The 22,850-nt window shown below is 42.6% G+C and overlaps 1 protein-coding gene across 1 annotated transcript; it reads left to right on the plus strand.

Moving 5' to 3' along the window:
* The first annotated feature begins 11 nt into the window (after positions 1-11).
* On the plus strand, positions 12-20,919 carry LOC115796345 (TSC22 domain family protein 2-like). The gene is made up of 3 exons (XM_030752706.1): positions 12-2,616; positions 20,299-20,350; positions 20,474-20,919. Exons 1-3 carry the CDS (start codon positions 773-775, stop codon positions 20,831-20,833), a joined length of 2,256 nt encoding a protein of 751 aa, XP_030608566.1. The 5' UTR covers positions 12-772; the 3' UTR covers positions 20,834-20,919.
* Positions 20,920-22,850: the final 1,931 nt, after the last annotated feature.

Here is a 22,850-nt window from a genome sequence, read left to right on the forward strand (position 1 = left end):
AGTGAAGGCACCATCAGGAGCGATTCTCAAAGGCCCCGTACGCACACGTCTTTTGCGCGCAACTACCTACCCACGATGCAGCGCGGTAGCACACAACATAGCCATCTTGTCAAGAGTGACTGAGTGAGGGAGGCAACTGTAGACGCTGTTTAGATTATCATTTGTTTTTGTTTTTACGCGTCAAATTTAAGAGCTCCTTTCTCCCTCGACTGTAGTTAACGTCGAAGTGAGTGTCGCCAGCGAATGACTTTGAGCTTGTGAAGTGAGAGGCTACGCAGCGCTGGTTTTGGGAGGATGTCTCACATACTTGTTCCGACGTAGGGGGAGTGTGCAGCAGCCAGTTGGCTTGAATTGTTAGCTAGCTCGGTGAGTGGAGGGCTACGGGCCCTCCTCAGCTTAAAGTAGCCCCTGCAGCAGGGCGACCCACTCTGCGACAACGGCCGTTAGTCAACTGGACAACCAGGACGTTAGCGGGCCGAGAGCTGCGGATCAGACGTCGTACGGGCTGCTGATAACCGCGTCTGAAGCCTTTCTGCTGGACAAGACGACACGAAGTGTTGCATTACGTTATGAGCTCTTGAAACGCAACAGGAGTCCGAGAGAGGAAGAGGATGGCGCAGATACATCTTGATTACAGTTAGGTAGGCTAAAAGAAAATAGCTCCGGGTTTGCTGTTTATTATGCTCTAAGCTTTTTAAAAGCTCCAGTCAGCTCGCCCCTTTTTGACTGAGGATAAACATAGCCATACGGGACTTGGATTCAGGCTGTCAATATGTCGAAAATGCCGGCCAAGAAAAGGAGCTGCTTTCAGATCACAAGTGTGACTCAGGCCCAGGTGGCGGCTGTAGGTACCGCCGACGACGCGGAGAGTCTGGACGATCCAGACGAGTCACGGACTGAGGATGTGTCGTCGGAAATCTACGACATGTCACGGGCAGATTATGAACCTGCGTGTGACAGAAGTTCATCCGAGGAAGCCCTGAATAATGTTGTAGAGCCAGAGGCGGTCAGTGCAATGCCACCATCAAGCGTACCTCATGGCAGTCAGCTGTCAGCGCTGTCGAGCAATCCCTCTGTGGACTTTCGAAAAGTGGGAGTGTCTGGTTCAAGTCAAGGTGGTCAGCAAGTATCGGGGATTGGCCTTGGAACTGGTTTACCCCTTATCACCCAGGCTGGGCCAGTACAGCAGCAGCAGCCTGCTTCTGCAGTCAGCGCTGGGCCAGCCAGTGCGTCAGTGAACACATCCCAACCTGCTGCAGTGACCAGTTCGGCTCCTCCTCCTTCCACCTCCACGGTGAGTTGCTCTTCACGGTTCAGGGTCATTAAACTTGATCATGGTACTGGAGAACCGTTTCGACGAGGCAGGTGGACATGTACAGAGTTTTATGAGAAAGACTCTGAGAGCTCTGTTGGTCGGACTGGGGATAGCATGAGACATGCCAATGCAACACTGGACCCTGCTGCAGACAGAGACAGTGGGCTCGGACTTACAGGAGGATCTGTGGCAACATCTGCAACACACTCAAGTCATGGCTTGGGCTCCATGGCAGACGCTTCTCTCTCTTCTAGTCGTGTGCATTCAGTGGAGGTACAACCACCACAGCAGCAGCAAATCCACCATCAAAACTACAGTGCCCACCAACAAGCTGTGAGTGGGTCGGCCACACACAGTACTTTCTCCAGGACTGCGGCTGTCCCAGCTCAGCCGGCAGTGGGAGGTCTGCAGCCTCTTGCTGCCCAGAACCTGCTTCCTGTCGAGCAAAACGGCCCGCCTCAATCTGGGATCCACATACAGAAGTCCCCCATCATGCCTCCCTCTGCCCAGCCAACTCCTTACCCTCCTCAGCAGCAGCAGCAACAGCTTCCTTTGGGCCAACACCTGACCAGCCAATCACCTGGACTGATGCAGAATCAGACTGAGTACTATCAACAGCAACAGCCTGCATCCCTGCCACCAGGGCTTGCCTCAGGCCAGTCCCTCCAAGTGTCCAGCCAGGGACAAGGACCTATTTCGGTTATGCCTACAGCCTCTGGAGGGGCATCTGTGCCAAGTCAGGTTGGAGATGTTACTGGAGCAGGAGGAGGACCTGCATCTGCTGGACAGCCAGCTCCAGCTGTCTTGCAGCAGCAGACTGTAGGGATGGGAGCTGCTGGAGGCTCCATATTGATTGGTGGATCCACTCTGAAGCAGCAGACTGTGAATCCTTATGCCAGCGCTGGACAGCCTCAAGCCCATGGCCATCCTCCGTCCTCTGGTGTACAAAACGTGCCTGCCATTGCAGTGAGTTCCAGTGTGCCCCCCACTCTTCCCACTGCTATGCCCAGTGCCTCCAGTGCAGCAAAGCCAAATGTGACAACCCCGAGTTTGCCTCCTGGTCAGATACCCCACAGCAAGACTACAGTGGCTTTGGGGCCACAGGGCCTCCCAGGGACTGGATTTGGTCAGGTGGAGGCTGGTGGTGGAAGGAAGTCAGAGGGAATGATCAATGCACAGTCTCCAATTATCTCCGTGAAGGAACCGGCGAAGCCCTTCATGCCTGAGAGCCTGCAGCTCACCACTCCGACTGTCAACAGCATATTTGCAATCCACATACCTGTCGACGGGGAGGAGGACAGGTAATATATTCCCAGTCTTTGTTAGTATACCTATCCCTGTTAGGCTTCACATTATCACTGCTGATCCTCTGAAAAACTACCCATAAAGCACATAGCTCAGTCACAAGGCCCATGCAAGGTCCAAACATGCTTAATTTAGTTCACAGCTAGGGAGACATTTGCTATCTGTTTAGCCATTTGCAGGAAGGTGAAAAGCCATAACAAACAACAGCGCTGTGTTGTAGTACTGGTCATTAAGCTTGTTAAACAGACAGGGTTTTCCCCGTAGTTTCAGGGAGGTATGGAGGGAGGGGAATGTGACAAGGAAGAGAGTAGTGATGCACAGGAAGGAAATGTAATGTTTGTTTTATTACTGGAGCCTAAAGCAGTAAATGGAGCATAGCACACTTCCCCAGCACAAGCAACAACTTGTTAAACATATACACGGCTCTTGTATTACTCTGATTATGTGTGTGTGTGTCTCCAGTTTTTACTCCACCTTTAGCTGTCACCCTCTAGGACAGTGTGTGAGGTGATGGCCTTGGCTGCAAACCTCACAGATGTTTTGCTGGTTGCTACTGTGCTTAAGGTTAGCTCAGTGTCCGGTTAGCCTCAGGCTAGCTGTGGCTGCTCAGTAAATGTGCAGTATGCCTGACCTTTTAAGAAGTCAGGTCCTGCCTCTGGAAATGCTTTCTAACACAAACATAATGAAGAGTATTTGTTTTGTTTTTGTTTTTTTTTGCATTGCCACATTTAGCCCATTTAGTACTCATATGATGTTGCATGATGCTGCATGATGTTGCATTTGTAAGTGAATGTCATCCACAGCAGATATCATGATTGCGCATTATTTAGTCTGTAAAGCTAAAAAGTTGGGTTGCATGAAGTTTGCATCCCTTCCAGAAATGATCTTTCTCTCAGTAGTAGATGGCACACATGAGCGGAAATGATTCAAAGCCTGAAATCTCTCAGTGGTTTCCATTTACAGTCTTAGAGATGTACAAGAGTGTAGACCAGACAGGATACGCAGCCTGCAGAGCACTGGCACCACTACTTTTTTTTTTTTTTTTCTCTCCTCTCAAACTGTATGTTGCAGTGTTAGTTAAGCTTCCCTGAAGTGCACATTATAAACTGCGTTGATCACTTCTGTCCTTTCTGTTTTTTTTTATTTTGTTACTTCACTTTGGCACTTGTATTATTGTTTTCATTAATTCCTCTAGTTCCCATCATGCTTTGGTTGCAGTAATTTAAAAATATAATGTAAACTACAATCTTGGTCCCAGATTTATTTATTTATTTGAATCCTGTATTTGTTTATATTTTGGCACACTGGCACCATTAAAAGTTGGTTTATGGATGTTATTTTTTTCACTGGGCATTGGAGATAGTAATATCTTAGATACTGATGTCACTCATTAGTATTAATATCAGACTCAAAGGGTTTCAGATGCTTTAATTGCCATTGTGAGGAGTGTGTTACAGCTGTTGACTGATGTATGCGCAGTCAACAAGTCAGCTAATATAACTAAAACCAGCATGCATTTATTTTAGTAATCTCATGCAATATCTTTGCTGTTTGGCTCTCCCTTTGTTTCCCTTTTTCATACCCTAACGAGGAGATGACCTTCACAGGTTTATATTCAGCTCCTCACTTGATCTGATAAGTTGTAATAACCAGACGCCAGTTACTTTGGGTATTTTTTTTTTTTAATGGCAGGTGACATTTTAAACACTGTTTGTAACAATTCCACTTTCTGCAGGCAGTGCATTTTTTGGAGCACCTATGGTTTGCTTGTGAGAAGACCAAGCTCTCAGGCTGATAAGAACAGGGTTCTCTTACGACAGCCAAGCACTATCAGACATTGAGCAGTAGTCTTTCCACTGTGCCCCTGTTTTGCTGATAAGAGAACTCAGAGTGGGGCGTGTTAACCAACAGTGCGTTGTCACATCATGGTCCTTTTTCTTTTGCAATGCAAGCTTATGCTAAATTACTCTGTTCTGTTTAGAGCCTTTGGACATGGGTAAACATGCGCTGCATATTGTAGTAAGCATCCACACTCCCTCTGTAATTCATTCAAAACACCAGCTAGTGTTTCCGGGTACTGCTGTCATTATTGCAGTTGTAACTTCGTCTGTCCCACTGATTGACCGACAGACAGGGCATAACAGCTGTTCACGTACAGATGAAGTGCTGAATGGCCTTCATCTGCTGCAGCAGCTGTGGTATGCTCAGAAGAGGAGGAGGAAGCTGCATAGTGAAACCTGTTGTGCCTCTCTTCAGTAGGCATTTTAGCTATGCTTGACACACCTCCCTCCCCCAGCTTTTTTTTTTTTGTTTCCGTGCTTAATTTCTACATTTCCACTGCACTGTTTCTTACTGAGCCCACACAATGCAAAAATCCATTCTCATTAAATGTGCTGTTTTGCTTTTTTTTTTTGTAGACACAAGTTAGGCTTTTTATTGCCTGAACAGATTGTAACATCAGTTAAAAAAGTGAGACCTTCACTGACTCTCTTGGTTGACTCAGACTGTCGAATGCTTGGTTTGAGATATATTGGACAGATTTTTGCACAAAACTTGCACCTGAGTGCCTAGTCTCAATGCTTCTCTTACAGGCAGCAGCAACCAAAGCAATCAGTTCAATTCAATTCACTTCATTCTTATTTATATAGTGCCAAATCACAGCAGTTGCCCCAAGGCAGATGATATTGTAAGTAAAGACCCTACAATAATACAGAGAAAACCCCAGCAATCAGACCATCGTCAACTTAACATTTCAGGTCCTAGGAATCTTTTTTTTGTCATTATACTGATATTCAGATAGTTGTACTAGATACACGAGGCACAACTATATAAATAGTTGCCATAATTGAGCAGGAGAGTCTTAAGTTTTTTATTATGTATGCAGTTCACTTAATGGCTGCAGATGTCATTAACAGCAGTGGTTTTCTGGACGTTAAGCTGAGTGTTAATATGGAGCGTCTATATAACACTGCCTGGTAAAACCTGTATTATATAGTGTTTACTGCATCTTTAAGAAGGTTGTAGACTTTGTGGAACATAAACTGGAAAAACTCTCTTGAGGGGCTCTCATATTTGGATTTAGCTTCCCATGTAATTTTGCCCACACGTAATTAAAGGAAAACAATAGAGATATATATACACTAAAGACTGAAGTTGCTGCTCTCATTCTTAGAATATGGTTTTCTCAGCTTAATGTTTCCCAGATGGCTTCAACAACCAAAGGCATAAAACAACATTGCTGGATTGCCATAATGTCTTTGCCGTGCTCACAGAGGGGGGGGTGTTTGCTGCTATTTTGCAAGCTCATCATAAATGCATCGCAACTGTAGTGTGTATGTAATTGAGCTCATGCTGGGGAGGTATTGGTTTATTGACCTCACGTAACGGGAGCTTATGTAAGATCAGACTCCTTAGGAGGGGGGAGTGGAGTCCAGGTCTGCGATATAGTTACTGCCACTGTGAATTGAGAGTCTGTACTTGTGTGGGTGGATAAGAGGTGTGTCTTTAAGGGCATGGCTTGACTCCATGTGTGCTTGTTTGTGTGTGTGTGTGTGTACACACGTATCCATGTTGGGGGTGGGGGATGTGGATATTAACTGCTTATTCATTTTATTTCTTTATTTTTTTTTGCTCACGGTGGAAGTGGTGACTGTGTGTGTGTGTGTGTGTGTGTGTGTGTGTGTGTGTGTGTGTGTGTGTGTGTGTGTGTGTGTGTGTGAGAGAGTGTGACACGGAGACAGCATAGGGTCTTTCCCTCCCTTCAGTGACCTCTCCTCTAACTGCTGTATCCTGTTTTCAGTCAGAGTCCCTCACACTGCTCTCCACCTTCTATTCATTTAATATTCCTTAGCTGACTCCCTGCTTCCGCACTGGGGCTCCCTGGTCATATCATATGACATTTGGTGGGCACATTTTATCCACAGTTCCTCACAGAGGTACAAGTCAACACATTTTTTTTGTTAGATGTCTTTGGCTTGAATAATAATGAAAGTTTTTAATCTGGCTTCCACCTTTTCTACTGTAATACTTTTTGAGCTGTACTGCAGCACACAGTGCATCTAGACATGATCTGTAATTGCATTTAACAGCAGTGCAGTAGTTTCTTCTTCTGACCTTAAGTATTTAATCAGAGGCTTAAATTTAGGTATGTGTTTCTGTGTATACTAGTCAAGTTGTTCCTTCTCTGTGACCCCAACCTCCTCTCAGCCTTTGAGCTATTTTAAAGGAAGAGTGTATTGTTCTAGTTTGACCGGCACTACTAGTCAGTGTATGTCTGTAGGCTTTGCTGCAGTCACCCACCTGTCCACCCTAGGTGTAGCGGCTCAGGATCCATATTGACAAGGTTTATTTTATTTTATTTTTTTTTAGACAAGTGCCATTATCTGCAGCAATGCAATTGTTTTCTTGTGTCATTCTGATCAGTGTAGAAAAAATGCTGTGTGTGTGTGTGTGTGTGTGTGTGTGTGTGTGTGTGTGTGTGTGTGTGTGTGTGTGTGTGTGTGTGTGTGTGTGTGTGTGTGTGTGTGTGTCTAGTATGTGCAGCTGGCAGAAAAGTTTGCATTCATCGATGAAAAGAATTGATAAGCCTGGAGGTATCCAGTGCCGATGGATTGGACAGTTTTTGGTATCCGTTTTCAGCTTTAATCCCTAATCGAGGCCCTTCATTGTTCTGACAAGCAGAACAACTTGACCAACCAGTCCAGTGTTTAACTGGGGGATGTGCTGTGTACTGTGTTATAGATAAGCTTAGCACACAATGTGCTTTTTATCTTGCTTTTGGAAAGCAGAACATTAACAAGACTGTCAGACCAGAAATGAAAGTTTTTCATCAGATTTGTTCTTTGGTCATACCAGCTTCTTTTAGCCTAAGTCTTCTAGTCTACAGGCAAATGTAGTCAGTGCTGCCAGTTATTTTCTGCTACATGCTATATAGTTTTCATGTTTTCCTGTGCCTGCATGGGTTTCCTCTGGGTGCTCTGGTTTCCTTCCACAGTACATTCTTGTTAGGTTAATTGGTGGTTCTGAAGTTGGGCTGCAACAATTTGAGTAACTCGATTATTTAAAAAAAAAAAAAAAAAAATCTAAGGCACAAATTTTTTTGCTTTTTTTGCTGTTTAATGTACAACTCTGTAGCGCTCAGGTGTCACCATGTAAGCGTGAGCATTTCATCCCACATTTGCCACTAAAAACAGACCTGCAATAGAAACATATTTAGGAGCGTGTGAATAAAATGCATTACAACATTAAGCCCGTGTAGGCCCCAGTCTTTCAACAAAAGGACTGCAGCGGCGACGATGCTGTCAACAGTTTAACCTGGAGCCTCAGTCTGTCTACACACATATGGCGAAGTGCAAAGAGGCGGAGCCACCACTGAGACGGTGAACTCAGGTGGAGTGAATCCAAAACAGCAGCGCTTGTTCCTGTAACCACCATCAAAACCTTTACTGGGAATCATCTGGAGGAGTCCTTCATCAAAGCACCTGATCAGCAAGCTCCAACGGGAAGAAAAGTGAACTTTGTAGCTGCTCCATCCACCGCTGTTTGTTTTAAACAGCGAAAATCTGCAGTAAATCTGCAGAAGTTAAAATAAAATATGCAGATGAACTGTTAACTTATTCTGACATGTTTAAATCAGGCAGCTGACTGAAGGCTGATGGCAGCCGCCCTGCTTTATTTGGCAGCAAAACCTGCAGCAAGCAGGGGTGAGTCTGAAGGGGGGACAGGGGGCAAGAGGTGTATGAGACCATCTTTATTTTAAGGATTTAGAAACATTATTTTGAGCGTTTAGATTCATATAAAATATTAAAATTAATATTTAAAAATATAAAAATAAATAGGTCAGTAAAAATACACGTGGGCCAGTGCTGCTGGGTTGGACACTGAATTACTATTATCATTAATTTTTAATGTTCATTTTTGACATCTGTTTTCTGCAGCAGCAAATGTTGCATCAGTGACAGGACAAAGCTCAGTTCTGAGAATGTTGATGTGCTCGCTTTTCTTCATGCTCCTTTAAAGGCTTACAGTAACACATACTGACTCATTCACTGGAACAGTTAAACATGCAGACACACACACAGGTACAAAAACACATACACATTAATACACACCAAATGACCTCATCCAGGAGATTCAACACTGTCAGAACCTGTTTTAGTTTATGGGTTAGTTTAGATTGTATATGTACCTCATTGTGTTTGGCATCACTGTACTTGCTGATTACTGTATTTAGTTTTGCATTTTGCATTGTTTTCTTTAAAGTATCTGATTTTAATATGGCACATAAATACACGGAAAGGGGTTCATTTTTTTGACAAATTTGTGCAGTTAAACTATTAAAAACACTGCAGTTTCTAAAATGGAAACCAACATGCAGTTTATTTTAAAAGACCTGCATTTTTTCTCTTGAATATTTATTATCGCTAACTAATAAGATAAAAGTATTTCTCATCCGATTACTTGATGGAATAATTAATACTCGATTACTAAAATAATCCATAGTTGTAGCCCTGTTGTAAAGCAAGTGTGCGCTTGTCTCTCTTTTTGTGTGCGCCCTGCGATAGATGGGCATCCTGTCCGGGGTGCATCTCACCTCTCGCTTAATGACAGCTGGGATAGCTCTCCTCTGAACCCAAGTCGAATAAGTGGTTAAGAAAAATGGATACGTGAGCTGTGAACTCCACTCTAAGATCAGTGCATGTTGGACATATTTAGATACTCGGAGAACTAGGAGATACTAGAGGGCTTCATGCAATACCAGGAACTAGACTCATGAACGAAATGTTCTTTTAGTATTGTTGTTTCCTGGCATCTCTAAAAGTAGCCAGGAAAAAAAGCAGATTTGAAAGTGATCTATTACGGTTGGACATAATTGAAGATGCATTTTGATTAGTTTCCATCCTAATACAGTTTTTGGCAGTGCCTCAAAAGGAGCAAAGTTTTGGGGAACTATGGTCCAAGATGAAAAAATGTAACCACCTAGGTTTGCTATGCTAATCATGGGGATAACATTCCTGAGTTTTCTGCTTTTGTGATGATTGAAAGCAAAAATCCGAGTTTCCAGTCTCCTCTGGTAGCTCTGCTGTAATCGTGCAGCTGCTCTGGGTCCTTCCTGCTCTCCATCTCCCTTGACTACAACCTAAAACCTGCTGAAAGAAACTCCTGTGGGGCTACTGAAATCTAAATAGTTTTGACCTACTTCTGCTCTGGCAGATATATGGATTTTGCTGAGAACCTGATTCCTCATATGCACCAACAATGAGAGCTTTCAACACCCCCTTATAGCTTCTCCCTCTTCTTTGTGCACACCTTGCCTCCAGATTACTCTACCTGTACATTTACTACCTCAACCATGTTGGTAGTAATCCCTCAGCTCTCTTTTCTAAACCTAAACTGGAGAGTAGAATAGGATGATTTGCACTGCAAACATAATGGCAAATCTCCTCACCTTTAGCTTTGCAGCTCATGTGGCCCCTGTCTGAAGTTCAAGTACGCCTGCTCTGAGGGGGACGGGGACCTTGAGTGCACCATGCCACCTCAGCAACACCTTGACTTGAGAGCCGAGTATCTATTTTGACACCTTTTGTAGTCTCTGTGCTTCCCTCTCACACTTTTGCTCTTTGATATTTTCTCCTCTTGTCTACTTGCTCATGCTCTCCAACTCGAACTTCCTACCCACTCCCCCCTTTGCTTCATCACTTAAGGCTGTTGTGGGTTTTTCACATGCTCAGTGAATTAGCAAGGTTATTAAGAGGTTCAACACTGTGACCCAAACTTGTGGTGGGCCACTGATTTGCAGAAAAGAGGGGGGGGGGGGGTCTGTGTGTCATGCTCAGCTTAATGTGTGACATCAAGCAGCAAAAATGCATCCAAAGGTTATTTTCATCTGCTGCCTGGTCACACATTCCCTTTAGGGTTGTCTCTAGCAAAGCCTGACCATGTGCAACCTTCATTTTTTCTCTTTTTCAGGTAAGCTTATGTGATCTCAGAGAGTGGTTTAAAAAGAGGGGGTTTTCCTTGTGTGTCCACATCTGTTGGGTTATGTGTTCCCTCCTTCTGTCCCCCTCACACTCTGGATTTTGGGGCTTATGGAGAAGGCTGTATGTTCACAACTGCTGAACATGGTGACTGTCTGGTTTACAAAGAGCAGCTTTCATAAAGGGATATTGACATGTTGCATTTTAGACTTACAAAGACAGCCTTTGAGATTTGAGTGTTTGCTACTTGAAAACAGAGAGTGATGACTCTTCTGGTTCTTACCTCATTCATGAAGAGCCTGCCGAACTCAGTCATCTGACCTTGTTGATTTCAGTCGATAGAGGACTTATACAGCGCTTTAGCCCTGAAAAACAGAGGTTTTCTGTGGAGGCGTGCCTGGCACACGTGTGGGTGTGTGTGTGTGTGCGCAGAGATTTGCAGGCCACAAAATAATATTAAGTAGAGCCAGAGCTAGTGAGAGTGTTAAGTCATGAGGTAATGTGACAAAGGCAGTTTGTGCCAGAAATTTCTAGGAAAAGAGCCTTGGCTGCAATAATATCCACACACATTCTGTAAATCAACACTACACTGTGTGTATGTGCTCACGTCACTGTGCATTTACATTGGTGTGAATGTGGGGAAGAAGCAGTTAGTAGAAAAGCACAAACTGTGTGTGTGTGTGTGTGTGTGTGTGTGTGTGTGTGTGTGTGTGTGTGTGTGTGTGTGTGTGTGTGTTAGGGGTTAGCCTGGGGATTTTTTTTTTGCCTTCCCCACATGCGTGTGTTGTTAGAACACAGTGTACTTGTAGTCAGTCAGCAGTCATATGGGGGTAATGTGGAATTCTGTAATTGATGGTATTTGATCCAAAGTTTTCACTACAATTAACCAAACATTTCTCAATACATGAAAAAGATTACTTAAATTTGCATTCACACAAGTTTGTGTGTGTGTGTGTGTGTGTGTGTGTGTGTGTGTGTTGGGTGTGTATTGGGTGTAATTAAAGACTAATACTGATATTTGATCATTTAAAAATGCAGTATTCTGCTATATCAGCCAACACCCCCCCTACACTTTGCCCACCTCTGTTTATTATGTCATCAAGCACCTCTTTAAAAAAAAAATTTATAGCAAGAAATGGTTACAAATCATCAAATATTATTTAAAAATATTCCAATATTTGAAATATCCAGACCATCATTAGACTGCACATGTAGAATTCTGCAGTAATACAAATATCCAAGACAAATGATATTTGTGAAAATTAGGGGTGTGCGATATATATCGTCTGTGATAATAATTGTTAACGATGCGTGAGCTGATGTTATCGAGTATGCTACTGACTGGGGGAAAAATACAACAGTCAAAACGCCTCGACTCCACGGCTTCACTGCTTCATGCTTTAGTACAGGCTGCTGAGCGTGCGCATTGAGAGCGTCCATACTGTGTGCTAGCATAGCTGCCTAAACAACACACCTAAAGCTGGAAATGAGTGAACACACTGCATCAGGGGAAGAAGGTCAGACATTGCCAGCCTCGTGTGCATTTCTTCCGGGTACTCCGGTTTCCTCCCACAGTCCAAAGACATGCATGTTAGGTTGATTGGTCAGTCTAAATTGGCCATAGGTGTGAATGTGTGCGTGAGTGTGTGTTGGCCATGCGATGGACTGGTGACCTGTCCATGGTGTACCCCGCCTTCACCCGATGACGCTGACTCGCGGGATGAAGCAGAAGATAATGGATGGATGGATGTTACTATCTTTTGTCTTAAAAGTCTTATATTTTTCTAGCTTTTTATAAGCACATTTTCAAATAATGCAACATTAATTATCGTTATCAACAAAAGAGTTTAGGGAGGCCCTTAAAGCTTATGAAGCTGTTCCTACCTTTGAACATTGTTGTGTTTAAATGAAGGCCCCCTTCCCTCAGCCTTTTCATTTACTCTCTGAATATTCTGTATTTCACATTAAAAGGCTAAGAGCTTTATTTCCAGTCAGGTTAAATGCTAAATTCAGGTAGAGAAGATTAATTTTTTTCCTTTTGATGAGTTATGAATCGTGAGAAAGCCTTTCTAGGAGTCAAACTTGGGTCTGTTTTCACTGTTTCAGCTCTTTACTGTCTCTGTCTCTTCTCTCTTCCCTGAATGCGGTTGACACAGGAATCCCTCCAAGGCTTTCTACCAGGCCTTCCAGTCTGGCAGCAGATTAAGAGACTCAAAGGCGCACATTGATAGGTACAGTACTGGACTGGTCCAGCCAGGCCTGCAAGAGTGTAACATTGTGTGTGCAGTGTTCAGTACCAGCGAGCTTTGCTTTCTCTACATGCATGGATTGAGTTTGGAAACAAAGCCTGGCAGCAAGCGCAGGATTGGCCAATAGAGTTCTCAACCAACATCTCTTCGCTCTCTTATTTTCCCTCTGCCTCTCACTGGTGCACAGACACAGTCTCTTTCTAGGATGTTATGTTGTCTGTGTCACTTAAATATTTTATTTTGTTGACTGCCTGAGTGTTACTTTCATAGGTTTGGCCACCACCAGCAATAGAACAGAGTCCAAAAGGGCAAGCAAGGGATCCGTTAATCAGATGGATAAACAAGTTTAACCCGGTTAGGGTTGTGACTATTTTTTTAATCAAGCCAATATTTCCAAACTTATTCACTTACTGAAATTTTATTTAGTTAGAAAGATAATTATAATAAACAGAGCTACACCGATGAGTCATTTGAGCCCATATTGACCATTATAAGGTATCCAAAGGGAATGTTAAATTTTTCCAGTCGGCCACTGTTAGTCCAACAACTGACCGTGGCTGATGGAAAAGCTAACAGCGAGTGAGACTAGCTTCTTAGGGTGAACTCGAGGATAGTTTGGTAGTGCAAACATTTGTTGATCATTTGAATGAAGACTTTCCACATTGCAGGCTTCCTCTGTGGTGCTTAACAGCAATATTTTACTCTCAGATATTAATACGTTTAACTGCATTTGAAGCTCTAAATGTCATCCAGTCTAAAAAGAACATGAAACAACATGAGAGCAGATCTCCAGCCTAATAGGATTTTTAAACTGGTGATTTGTTCATAAATTAAATGCACACATAAAACTCCCTACTCAGAGATCTGCAGTTATATTAGAAAGGTTTTTTTGGGGTTTTTTTGGGGGGTTTTTTTTGTTTTGTTTTTTTTTTGTATAAGTGGCTCAAACTATGAAAATAATACTATTAAAAAAAAATACCGTGAAAATTTTTGTTGTTTCAGCTTTAAAGTGGATGAAAGGGGCTGAAGAGTGTTTGCATGCAGTCTAAAACACTGGATATAAATGAGAACGAGTAAAGCCAGGTTTCTTGTGCACTCTTTCCTGTCAAATATATTTTGAATGCTCGGTTGCATTTTTAAATTAATTGTGAAATTGTTCATTTCATAAGTGGCAGCGAGGTAAGTAGATGTGTTGCAAGGCCTTCAAAGGGGCCAACTTTTTTTTTTAATGCCACTTACAAAAATGAAAAGAGAAGCACATGAAACCATATGAGTGACAGGAAATGAAACTGTTTTAGAGAAATATACAGCTGACACACCACCAGCCACTGAGGAACTACAAACACACTCTCTCTCTTACATGCACTCACAAACACAATCCATTTTGGCGCCTTAATTGCTTTAGCTTAAATGCAAAAAGGTACATTAACGTTGTGTTGAGCTACTTCACTCCTAGCTGAAGGCAGCAGCAGTGTAAGATGGCACAAACGGTGAGCCCCATGCACCACTTCTCTTTCTTTTTCCTTTTTTTTTTTTTTTTTTAAAGAGTTGTTGTGGATACATTGTTCACTCAAGGGCTGCTTTTGTTTCCATGGATGCAAAGATAACCAAGGATTTGTTTGAGACTGTGTTTCGTAGATCCTGGTGATGGCCTTTGCAGTTGACACATAATCAGCCTCTTATATGGGTTTGTTTGGGATGAGGTCTGAGGGAACAAGATGAAGTCTGAGAGAGTGAAAAAATAATATCCTGAAGGTCCTTTTTACCAGCGCGTTGTTGGAAATGATGTTCTGGATGAGACTCTTCTGTTAGCTATATAATAGCATCTTTGCTGCCTTTATTTTTCTATAGAAGTGAAACTGATATACTTGTTTGCTTGGAGAACTGTTCCTCATGTATACTTCTCTAACACATGTACCCTTACCATACCTCTGCTTTATACTTTAAAGGGACATCCACATATGAAGCAACTAGCAGCCACGTGGTGACTACAGATCATAGAAAGTCCACAACGTAAATCGGGCAGGTCTCAAGTTAAACATTTCTCATCTTTGAGGGAAGTGATTGAAGCGACTACCAATGAGAGCAAGGAATACCACTATTAGACACACGTGGGAGTGGTAAATACATTAGTGTTCACCCAGGCAGGCAGAGTCTAGAAAGTCTGCTGCTGACCAACCGTCAACGACAAAGCGACGGGCACTGAGAAAAACGCTTCCTGTGTGGATGTCCATTTAGCCTGGAAAACTGCCCCCAAAGTAGATCTATATCAGATGTACTGGAAAAGCCCCCATTGGGTCAGCTTCATGCTGGCACATGTTCCTGACAGAGGTCTTTTTGTAGTGTTGCCTGCCTTTTTTTTTTTTTTTTGTTTTGTTTTGAGAGACAAAAACCTTTATGATTTAACTTATAAGTTGTGAACTTAGATTTTTTTATATATGTTCATATTTCCTGGGTGTTGTGTGCATGAACGATTAGAAGAATCAGTTTTGGATCAGACTTGTGTGTATTATACAGATATTAGGGTAAATGCACTGATACCAATGTTGGCCTTGTTGAATTGATATGAGTTATCAGCAAATAGTGTGACATTCACAGAGAAAGTGGAGAATGAATAACAGCAAAAACCTAACAGTCACCAAGGAAAACATAGCCACTGGCTGTCAGCCAGTTGGATATTTTAAATATCAGAATTGATTCAGAAATTCACACTTCCTGTTATCCATTCATGACCCATTTGGGAAAAAGAATCTCAGATTTGTATCTTTACATGCTGCCTAAATCAGTTCACACTGCCTAAAACATTTCACTAACCACCAGCCCAAATAAAGACCATAGACTCTCTTGGGTAATACATATATACTGGTGCTTTATAATTACTGCTGGAGGTTGAAGCTTGCTGTTTGGTTACAATTATAACACTTCCTCATTTTGTTCTCTGTTGGCAGACTGCCTTCCTGCACAGCTGTCTAATATAACTGGAAGCTCACTGGCCTCTGATAAAATGAAAGTAGTAACTATGCACTCATGAGTGTGACAGGGACATGCTCTATATATGCTTGGTGTTCTTTTTCTTATATGCTTGTAATACCAAGCTGCTTAACCACGTAGAAAAAGAGACCAGAAATCCCCCCTTTTTAAATTAGAGGTACATATGCAGCACGAGGTTGAAGCGAAGATTGCCTTGTGCACCTGTTGTCCTTGGGCATATGATCAGGCCTCGCCTCCTAAGCTCTAAACTTGTGTGATCATGTCTCAGACAGGGAATGGACAGCCTTGTTGTTACAGTGCTGGTGAAGGAAACTTACTGGTGTTAAATATACCATCAGTTCTGCCCAGAGGCAAGGAATGACAAGTATTTGATGCGCAGATGACTTATAATGCCCACTGCTCCACTTGCCCTGGTGCTAGTGTAAACCTCTCTAGCTCTAATGGACTTTTTATTGACATTCCTATTTTACAGGACGCACTGTAAGGGAAACACAAACCTCTATAAACTTATAACTTACAAACTTCAGTCTTGTTGGTGTAGAAGGTGAAGATTACAGGAGTGATTGGTTGCATAATCGGTGGCAGAGTAAGTTCAGACCCTCATTAGCATTGTTTCATGCCTTTAGGCCTCCGGGATTTGACCTCACATACATCAGCGGTTGTACACTGCTTGCTTTGTAATGCTGTCGAAACAGAGGAGGTGGCTCGACTGACCATTTAACATGATTTGGTTCAAAGTCAGGCACTCAGACTGGTTCTTGGCTTTGACATGAGGTCTAGAGGCTTAAACAAGATCATGTGTGTCAGGGGCAGAGCTCTAACCAGCGATCCAAAACACTACTCACTGATGTTGTGGTTTCAAAAAAATCCCCCCCCCCACAGTGCCAGTTGTTCGTAGAAGTCTTACTTGGAATACCAGATGGTGTCCTAATATGGTTTTGACTTTTTTTTTTCTTCAACATTCCTGCTTCAGTGTACATTTTCAGCCTTAGTTAAGAGGAGCCACCCAAACCATCATGACAGAATCTTCTTACCCACTTTGAGTCCAGGAAGCAGAACTACAGTCTTGGCTCTTAATAAAGGTTGATTGTTTTATTGATGTTTTCCAGTCTCCATAGTTACAGATCCATTGCTGGCTTGTCACATGTCTCCCCTGACAGTACACATGGGTTTTTAGAGTTTCTCCAGCCCGTTTATTTGCTGATTTGATTACAATAGTCTCACCCCACCTCCCTGAAACCAGCTGGAGGAAAACCCCAAGAGAAAATGCTTCATACCCCCTGCTTTAATTGCGTTGAGGTCATTTGGCGGCACTACAGCAGACTCACATTTAACCCTGGATGACAGTAGAGCTGAAACCAGGCTGAAAGTGAATCTGCAGCAATTTAGATATAATTTGCACAATATGTCTCTCTTTGTTTAATATTGCTCAGCCATGTGAGTTTTCCTCCCCTAAATGTAGATTTATCCAGAAAATATGAATATTTACTGCTTCCTCTGTCATCCATGGAGCATCTGGCCTTAGCTGTGAACATCTGCCATCATTTTTCCTGTCACATTTACAGTTTTATCATCTTCATGAAACCTTATAATTTGGTACCAGTTTTATCAACTTGCTTTGCTTTTGAGAGATTATATTGGATTCAACTCATTTGATCTAAAGATGTCAAATCCTGCAGTTTGTTTCTCAAAAGCAGAACTTTGTGTATCTGGAAGTGGGTATAAGTAAACTCTGGGCTCCAACAGATCAAAACAGGCCTGTATTTATACATGTCCTGCTGCAGAGTGTGATAGTGTTATTAGTAGAGCATATTTTTGTTTGCTGTACTATCTTAAAGCCACTGGTGAAGCAACAAGGGTGTAACCCAAGGAGTCCATTAAGGCTCAGTATTTTATAGACTGAGATTCCTCTAGGCACAGGCCTATTGAAAACTCCAGTTAGGGAGGAAGACTATAGGAGGGCCTGTGTGCGACGCCTCGTCTAAATTAAAGACACATTTGGTACTGGGTGAAGTTTATGTTCTTTTTCTTTTTAAAGCATTTTGGTTGTGTAAGCACTCGTAGTGGGGGGTCACATCACGTCTGAGGGAAAAACAGAAAGAAGTGTGAGAGCCGACTGCTAAAACTTGTTTATTTCATGAGGTGATGGGCGTGGATCTGCCTCTCGAGCTTGGATGGCACATCTTTGTGCATCTTGTTCATATAATCATATCTGGCAGTGATCAGAGGTAGGAGTGGAGGACGGGGGGTGTAATAAGGGACAGTGTTTCCCAGCAGTAGGGGTATGGGGAACATTCCTTCTCCGGTACAGCCTGCTGATAAGTCATCTGAGTCTTTCCACCGGCCTCACACACAAGTTGGATGTAGAGGAACAGAACATCTTGTCTGCAGTAGGAGTCTACATGTACTTGAAGGCACCTTCCTACCTCGCACTGTCACTGATTTTCAACTCTATGAAACGAGCCGATGATGTTTCCATCGCATTTTGCTGCAGATGTAAATCTGCATCTTATTACAGCTCAGCTGATAGTTTTCATTTTCAGAGACCAATAATATTATTAAGACAGTTGATACTTTAATAGTTCAAATACTGCTGTTGTGGTAAAGATTTTTTAGGTTAGATTATTGAAATCTTTTCATGAAAGTATCCACTGAATTAGAAGTTATACAGCTGGGAAGATAAGCTCATCGTGGCCTCCTGGTGGAGAAAGTATGCAATGATGATACATCTTATAAATTACTTCAAGTTGAACCCTGTTATGCCACTTTCCAGTTCCATATTTGTATTTGGGCTCTGCTAGAGGGGCTTTGCATAAATCACAGTTCTGTCTTAAAAAAGCCACTTTTAGCTCCTCTCTACATACGGCCAGCTTTCCTCTGATTGGCTCCCCCTCACAAACAGAAGGTTTTTGTGCTCACAGCCAGATCTGTGTATGCCTGGGATGACTATATTCAGTATATCACCCCCCTTTTCTGACATCACACAGAGCCTAGAGCAAAGATTTTAGTTCATATGGTCTGTTTGTACAAACACTTACTTCATTATTAGAAACTATAAACTTCTCTGTTATGAACATTTATCATTTTAACACATTTAAATTTCTTATTAGGCTACTTATTCTTATCAGTGATCACCATGGATAACTTTGGTGATCGTCTGTCAATCCATCCACAGTTCAGTATTTCATTGATTGATTTTTTTTTTTCTATGTTCTCATTAAACAAGTGTATGTTTACTCACATGTGCTAAATAACAGATATTAGAAGGTTACAAACTTAGATGGGGGGGAAATGAGGTAAACTGGGTCACTGTGCAGCTGTTACACGTACTCTGCAGACACAGCATATGCTTGCTAATAGCTGCTTCTGTAACACTTGGATATAACAAAAATGGTTTGATGATCAAATATCCAAAGTGTGTGTGTGTATATATATATATATATATATATATAATTTGCAGAGAAAGAAACTTTTTTTTTTTCCTGCCCTGCTGTTTAACTTGTACCCCACATCCCTGCCGAGTACAGTCACTACACTTATCAGTCACTATGAAGCCGTCAGAGCCAGAAATAATTTCAGACATGTGTCTCCACCCCCTTCAGCTCCTCACACTTCTCCACCCATCAGTTCGTGTTTCATTATTCTAAATGCGGTCACACTTGCCCAGCTAAACCGCCTCTGGTCAGCTGCAGTGACCTTCTGTCCACCGCTCCAGCGTCAGCAGCCGTTGTGAGCGACATGCCGTGCACGTTTTCCTACAAACCGCCAGGCTGCCCCGGGGACCCGACCCGGCTCACGAGCTGTGATCCCCTGCCCTCTTATCGCACACGCCGCAAGTAAGGGCCGACCGGCGCTTGTCCTGTCCACGTCGCTGTAGCTGTGTGTGTGTGTGTGTGGAGCGGACGTGTGGATTGTGATGGATTTACAGAAGTCACACCAGAGAGCATCAGGGGTTAATAGCTGCACATTGATGTGATGTCAGTGAATGTGTGTAGTATTTGTTTTTGGCAGCTGCCTTTGGAGATTTGTCCACTCAGTACAGTGGATATGGCTGCTAAACAAACTCGCACATTTTTTGCACAAACCTGAGCCTGTTGTGTTCCCTGTGGTCAGTCTTCTCTCATTTCTCCCTGAGGTTGTCTGGCCTGTATGCGAGCTATAATACACACAACCACGATCAAGAGTGATGACTGGTGATTTTGTATTGTTTGACCTGGATACCTGAGGCACCTTGTTTGACTGACTGAGCACCAGTGTGTCATCTGGGGTTCTGATTTATTTCAAGTTGCATCTTCAGCTAAGATTGTTGTCCATTGTAATACAATTCTGTATTTTCTGTGTTTCCTGCCTGTTTGGGAACAGTCAAGAAAGCAGGAAAACGATGAATACAGAAAGTAATTATGATGGGATTATTACTGTGTGTGATTAACAATACTTTATCTGTCTTTTCTTGGTTTTGCAGTGCCTCTGGAACCAATGTTGTTGCCATTGATAATAAAATTGAACAGGCGATGGTGAGTAATCATATATGCCTCTCATGTCTTTGTGTGCTACATATAAAAAGACTGTACGACCCTGTTACGTGACTCCTGCCACTGGTTAGTTCCCATTTCATGTTTCCCTCTGCTCTCCTTCAGGACCTGGTGAAAAGCCATCTGATGTATGCAGTGCGTGAAGAGGTGGAGGTCTTAAAGGAGCAGATCAAAGAGCTGTTCGAGAGGAACTCTGTGTTGGAGAGGGAGAACGCCGTGCTGAAATCTCTGGCCAACAGCGAGCAGCTGTCTCAGCTGTCCACCCAGTCGGCCAGCAGCTCGGGCACCACGGCTTCCCAGCAAGGGCTCAGCCAGCCTCAGCAGCCAGCCCTGCCGCCGCTTCAAGTTCAGCCTCAGCCTCAGTCGCACCCCCAGCTTCAGCACAACCCCAAACCCCAGCAGCTCCAGACTCAGCCGCAGCTCGATCCTGGTCAACAACTGCAACCCAACGTCACCTCTGCTTGAAAGTGCATCAAAAGAACAAAACACACACAAAAAAAAAAAAAAACAGCATCTTCTCTACAACTTATTACAATTAGTGTATGTGAAATTAAAAAGAAGCAAAAGAACTTCTTAGCCACCAGCTTGACCACAAAGAGTACAGTGCTTCTGTGTGAGTGAGTGTGTGTGTGTGTGTGTGCGCGCGCGCCTGTGTCAGGGTGAGGAAGCAAGACTGTGAATTGGTGTTAGAATGTGTGTGTGTGTGTGTATGCATCTGTACTGTGGGCCTTTCCAGTGTTAATGCAATCATCAAGAGCGCACCAGAAGGACTGAGACAAAGTGTTGAGAGTAGGGAGTTGGGGAAGGTTGAGGGTTATATTTTTTTTTTTGTTCTTTCCATCTTGGCTGTATTCCCAAATTGGTTAACAGCTGGGTGTGTAGAGAGGATGTCTTTTCTTGGACCGGGCCTGAGCCAAACCAATCTGTGACCTGACCCGAAACCAGCTGTTGTTGTGGAAAGCGAGGGGTTTGCCGGACAGACGGGGAGTGATTGTCAAAAAGAGAGCGATTATTTTTTTAAATGAGATAATTGGGAGGGTGGGGGGGTATTTTTTAGCCTTGTTGTTTCATGTTGTAAAGAAAGAACTGGGAGAGTGTTTTTTTTTGTTTGTTTTTTTCTCCCATCAGCGCCACACCGCTGCCGTTACTAAGTCCAACTCTTGCATCAATCTTTTGAGTTCTATTAAGTGTTTTTATTTATTACAGGGCTGCTATTTTCATAAATGAACAACTTCACAAAACATACTTAACAGGAGCCCGATGACTCTTCTCCTCTCTTGGTTTTGTAAGAGTGTTTCAAAAGATTGGCCTCACGTCCCAGACAAAGCTTTATATATTTGTTAAATGCGGGCAGACAGAAAAAGAAAAGAAATTCTGACAAATGTTTAACACTAACTGAGATTTTACGCTGCAACTGCCAATTCATATAGCTTGAGTCAAGATCCAGTTTGAGTGTATATTTTTGTATAGTATTAATGGACTCACTGACATCAATTCCCAAGGTCCCTGATGAAAAATTTGATAGGGAAAGGTGAATTAGTATTGCCACATCTCCTTCCTCACTCACATTTTGTTTCCATAATTTTTCCTGAGGGGATGGAAGGGGGGGGGGGCTGTGAAATCATTCAACATACTTTGTAACCAAAGATGCAAAGCTGTGTAAATTGATTTTGAAATGCACACTTTTTTTTGTTACTTCCTCCTTCACAGAATATTTTTGTTGCTGTTCAGCATGTTCTGCATGATCTGTAATCTTCAAACCACTTTCTTACCTCATTTTTATTCAGCACTCTTATTGTAAGATAGTCTGTGAACAGTGTAAATGGGAAGGGGGTGGGGGTGCGCAACAGCGAGTGGAGAAAAATAACCTAGTGTTACTGACACTAGTCACAGAAATATGAAGTGAGCCATGTTTTGTTCGTTTAAATGGTGTTTGAATTTCATATGCCAATAGTTTTGTTACATTGCAAAATTTTAATGTATTTAAATAAAAGCAATATTCAGATTCCAACATGTCACCTTTGTTAAAAAGTTTATTCATACAAAGATATGAAATATTTCTGGCTCTCTTTCACTGCTTTCTTTACAAATCAATGATTTTATTTTTTTTTACTCAATGATGCATAAACCCAACGCCACATTCAAGATACATGAAGAGCATCGTGAAAACCATCAGACCAGATTGCTGAGAGTTGTTTACAAAATGCTCTGGGCCATATTTGCAACTGACCAATCATTTTGTGGAGTCATAGCTTTGCAACTTGATGAAAATGACTTGCACCAGCAGACTATTTTTTTTCTTGGGGCTTTTGAAAAGGTTTCACAATGGAGTAAATGTTGTGAAAGGGATTCTGTCATCCCCACTGGTTACATTTTTCAAACTGCTAAAAAATAAACATGAAACTAATAAGTCAGTTACCCATTTTCCTGTGCCCTTGCATGTCCACCACATAAATAAGAAGTTGGTGCCCAAAAACATGTT

Source organism: Archocentrus centrarchus, chromosome 17 (assembly GCF_007364275.1).
Source record: "Archocentrus centrarchus isolate MPI-CPG fArcCen1 chromosome 17, fArcCen1, whole genome shotgun sequence".
In the NCBI taxonomy this organism is placed as follows: domain Eukaryota; kingdom Metazoa; phylum Chordata; class Actinopteri; order Cichliformes; family Cichlidae; genus Archocentrus; species Archocentrus centrarchus.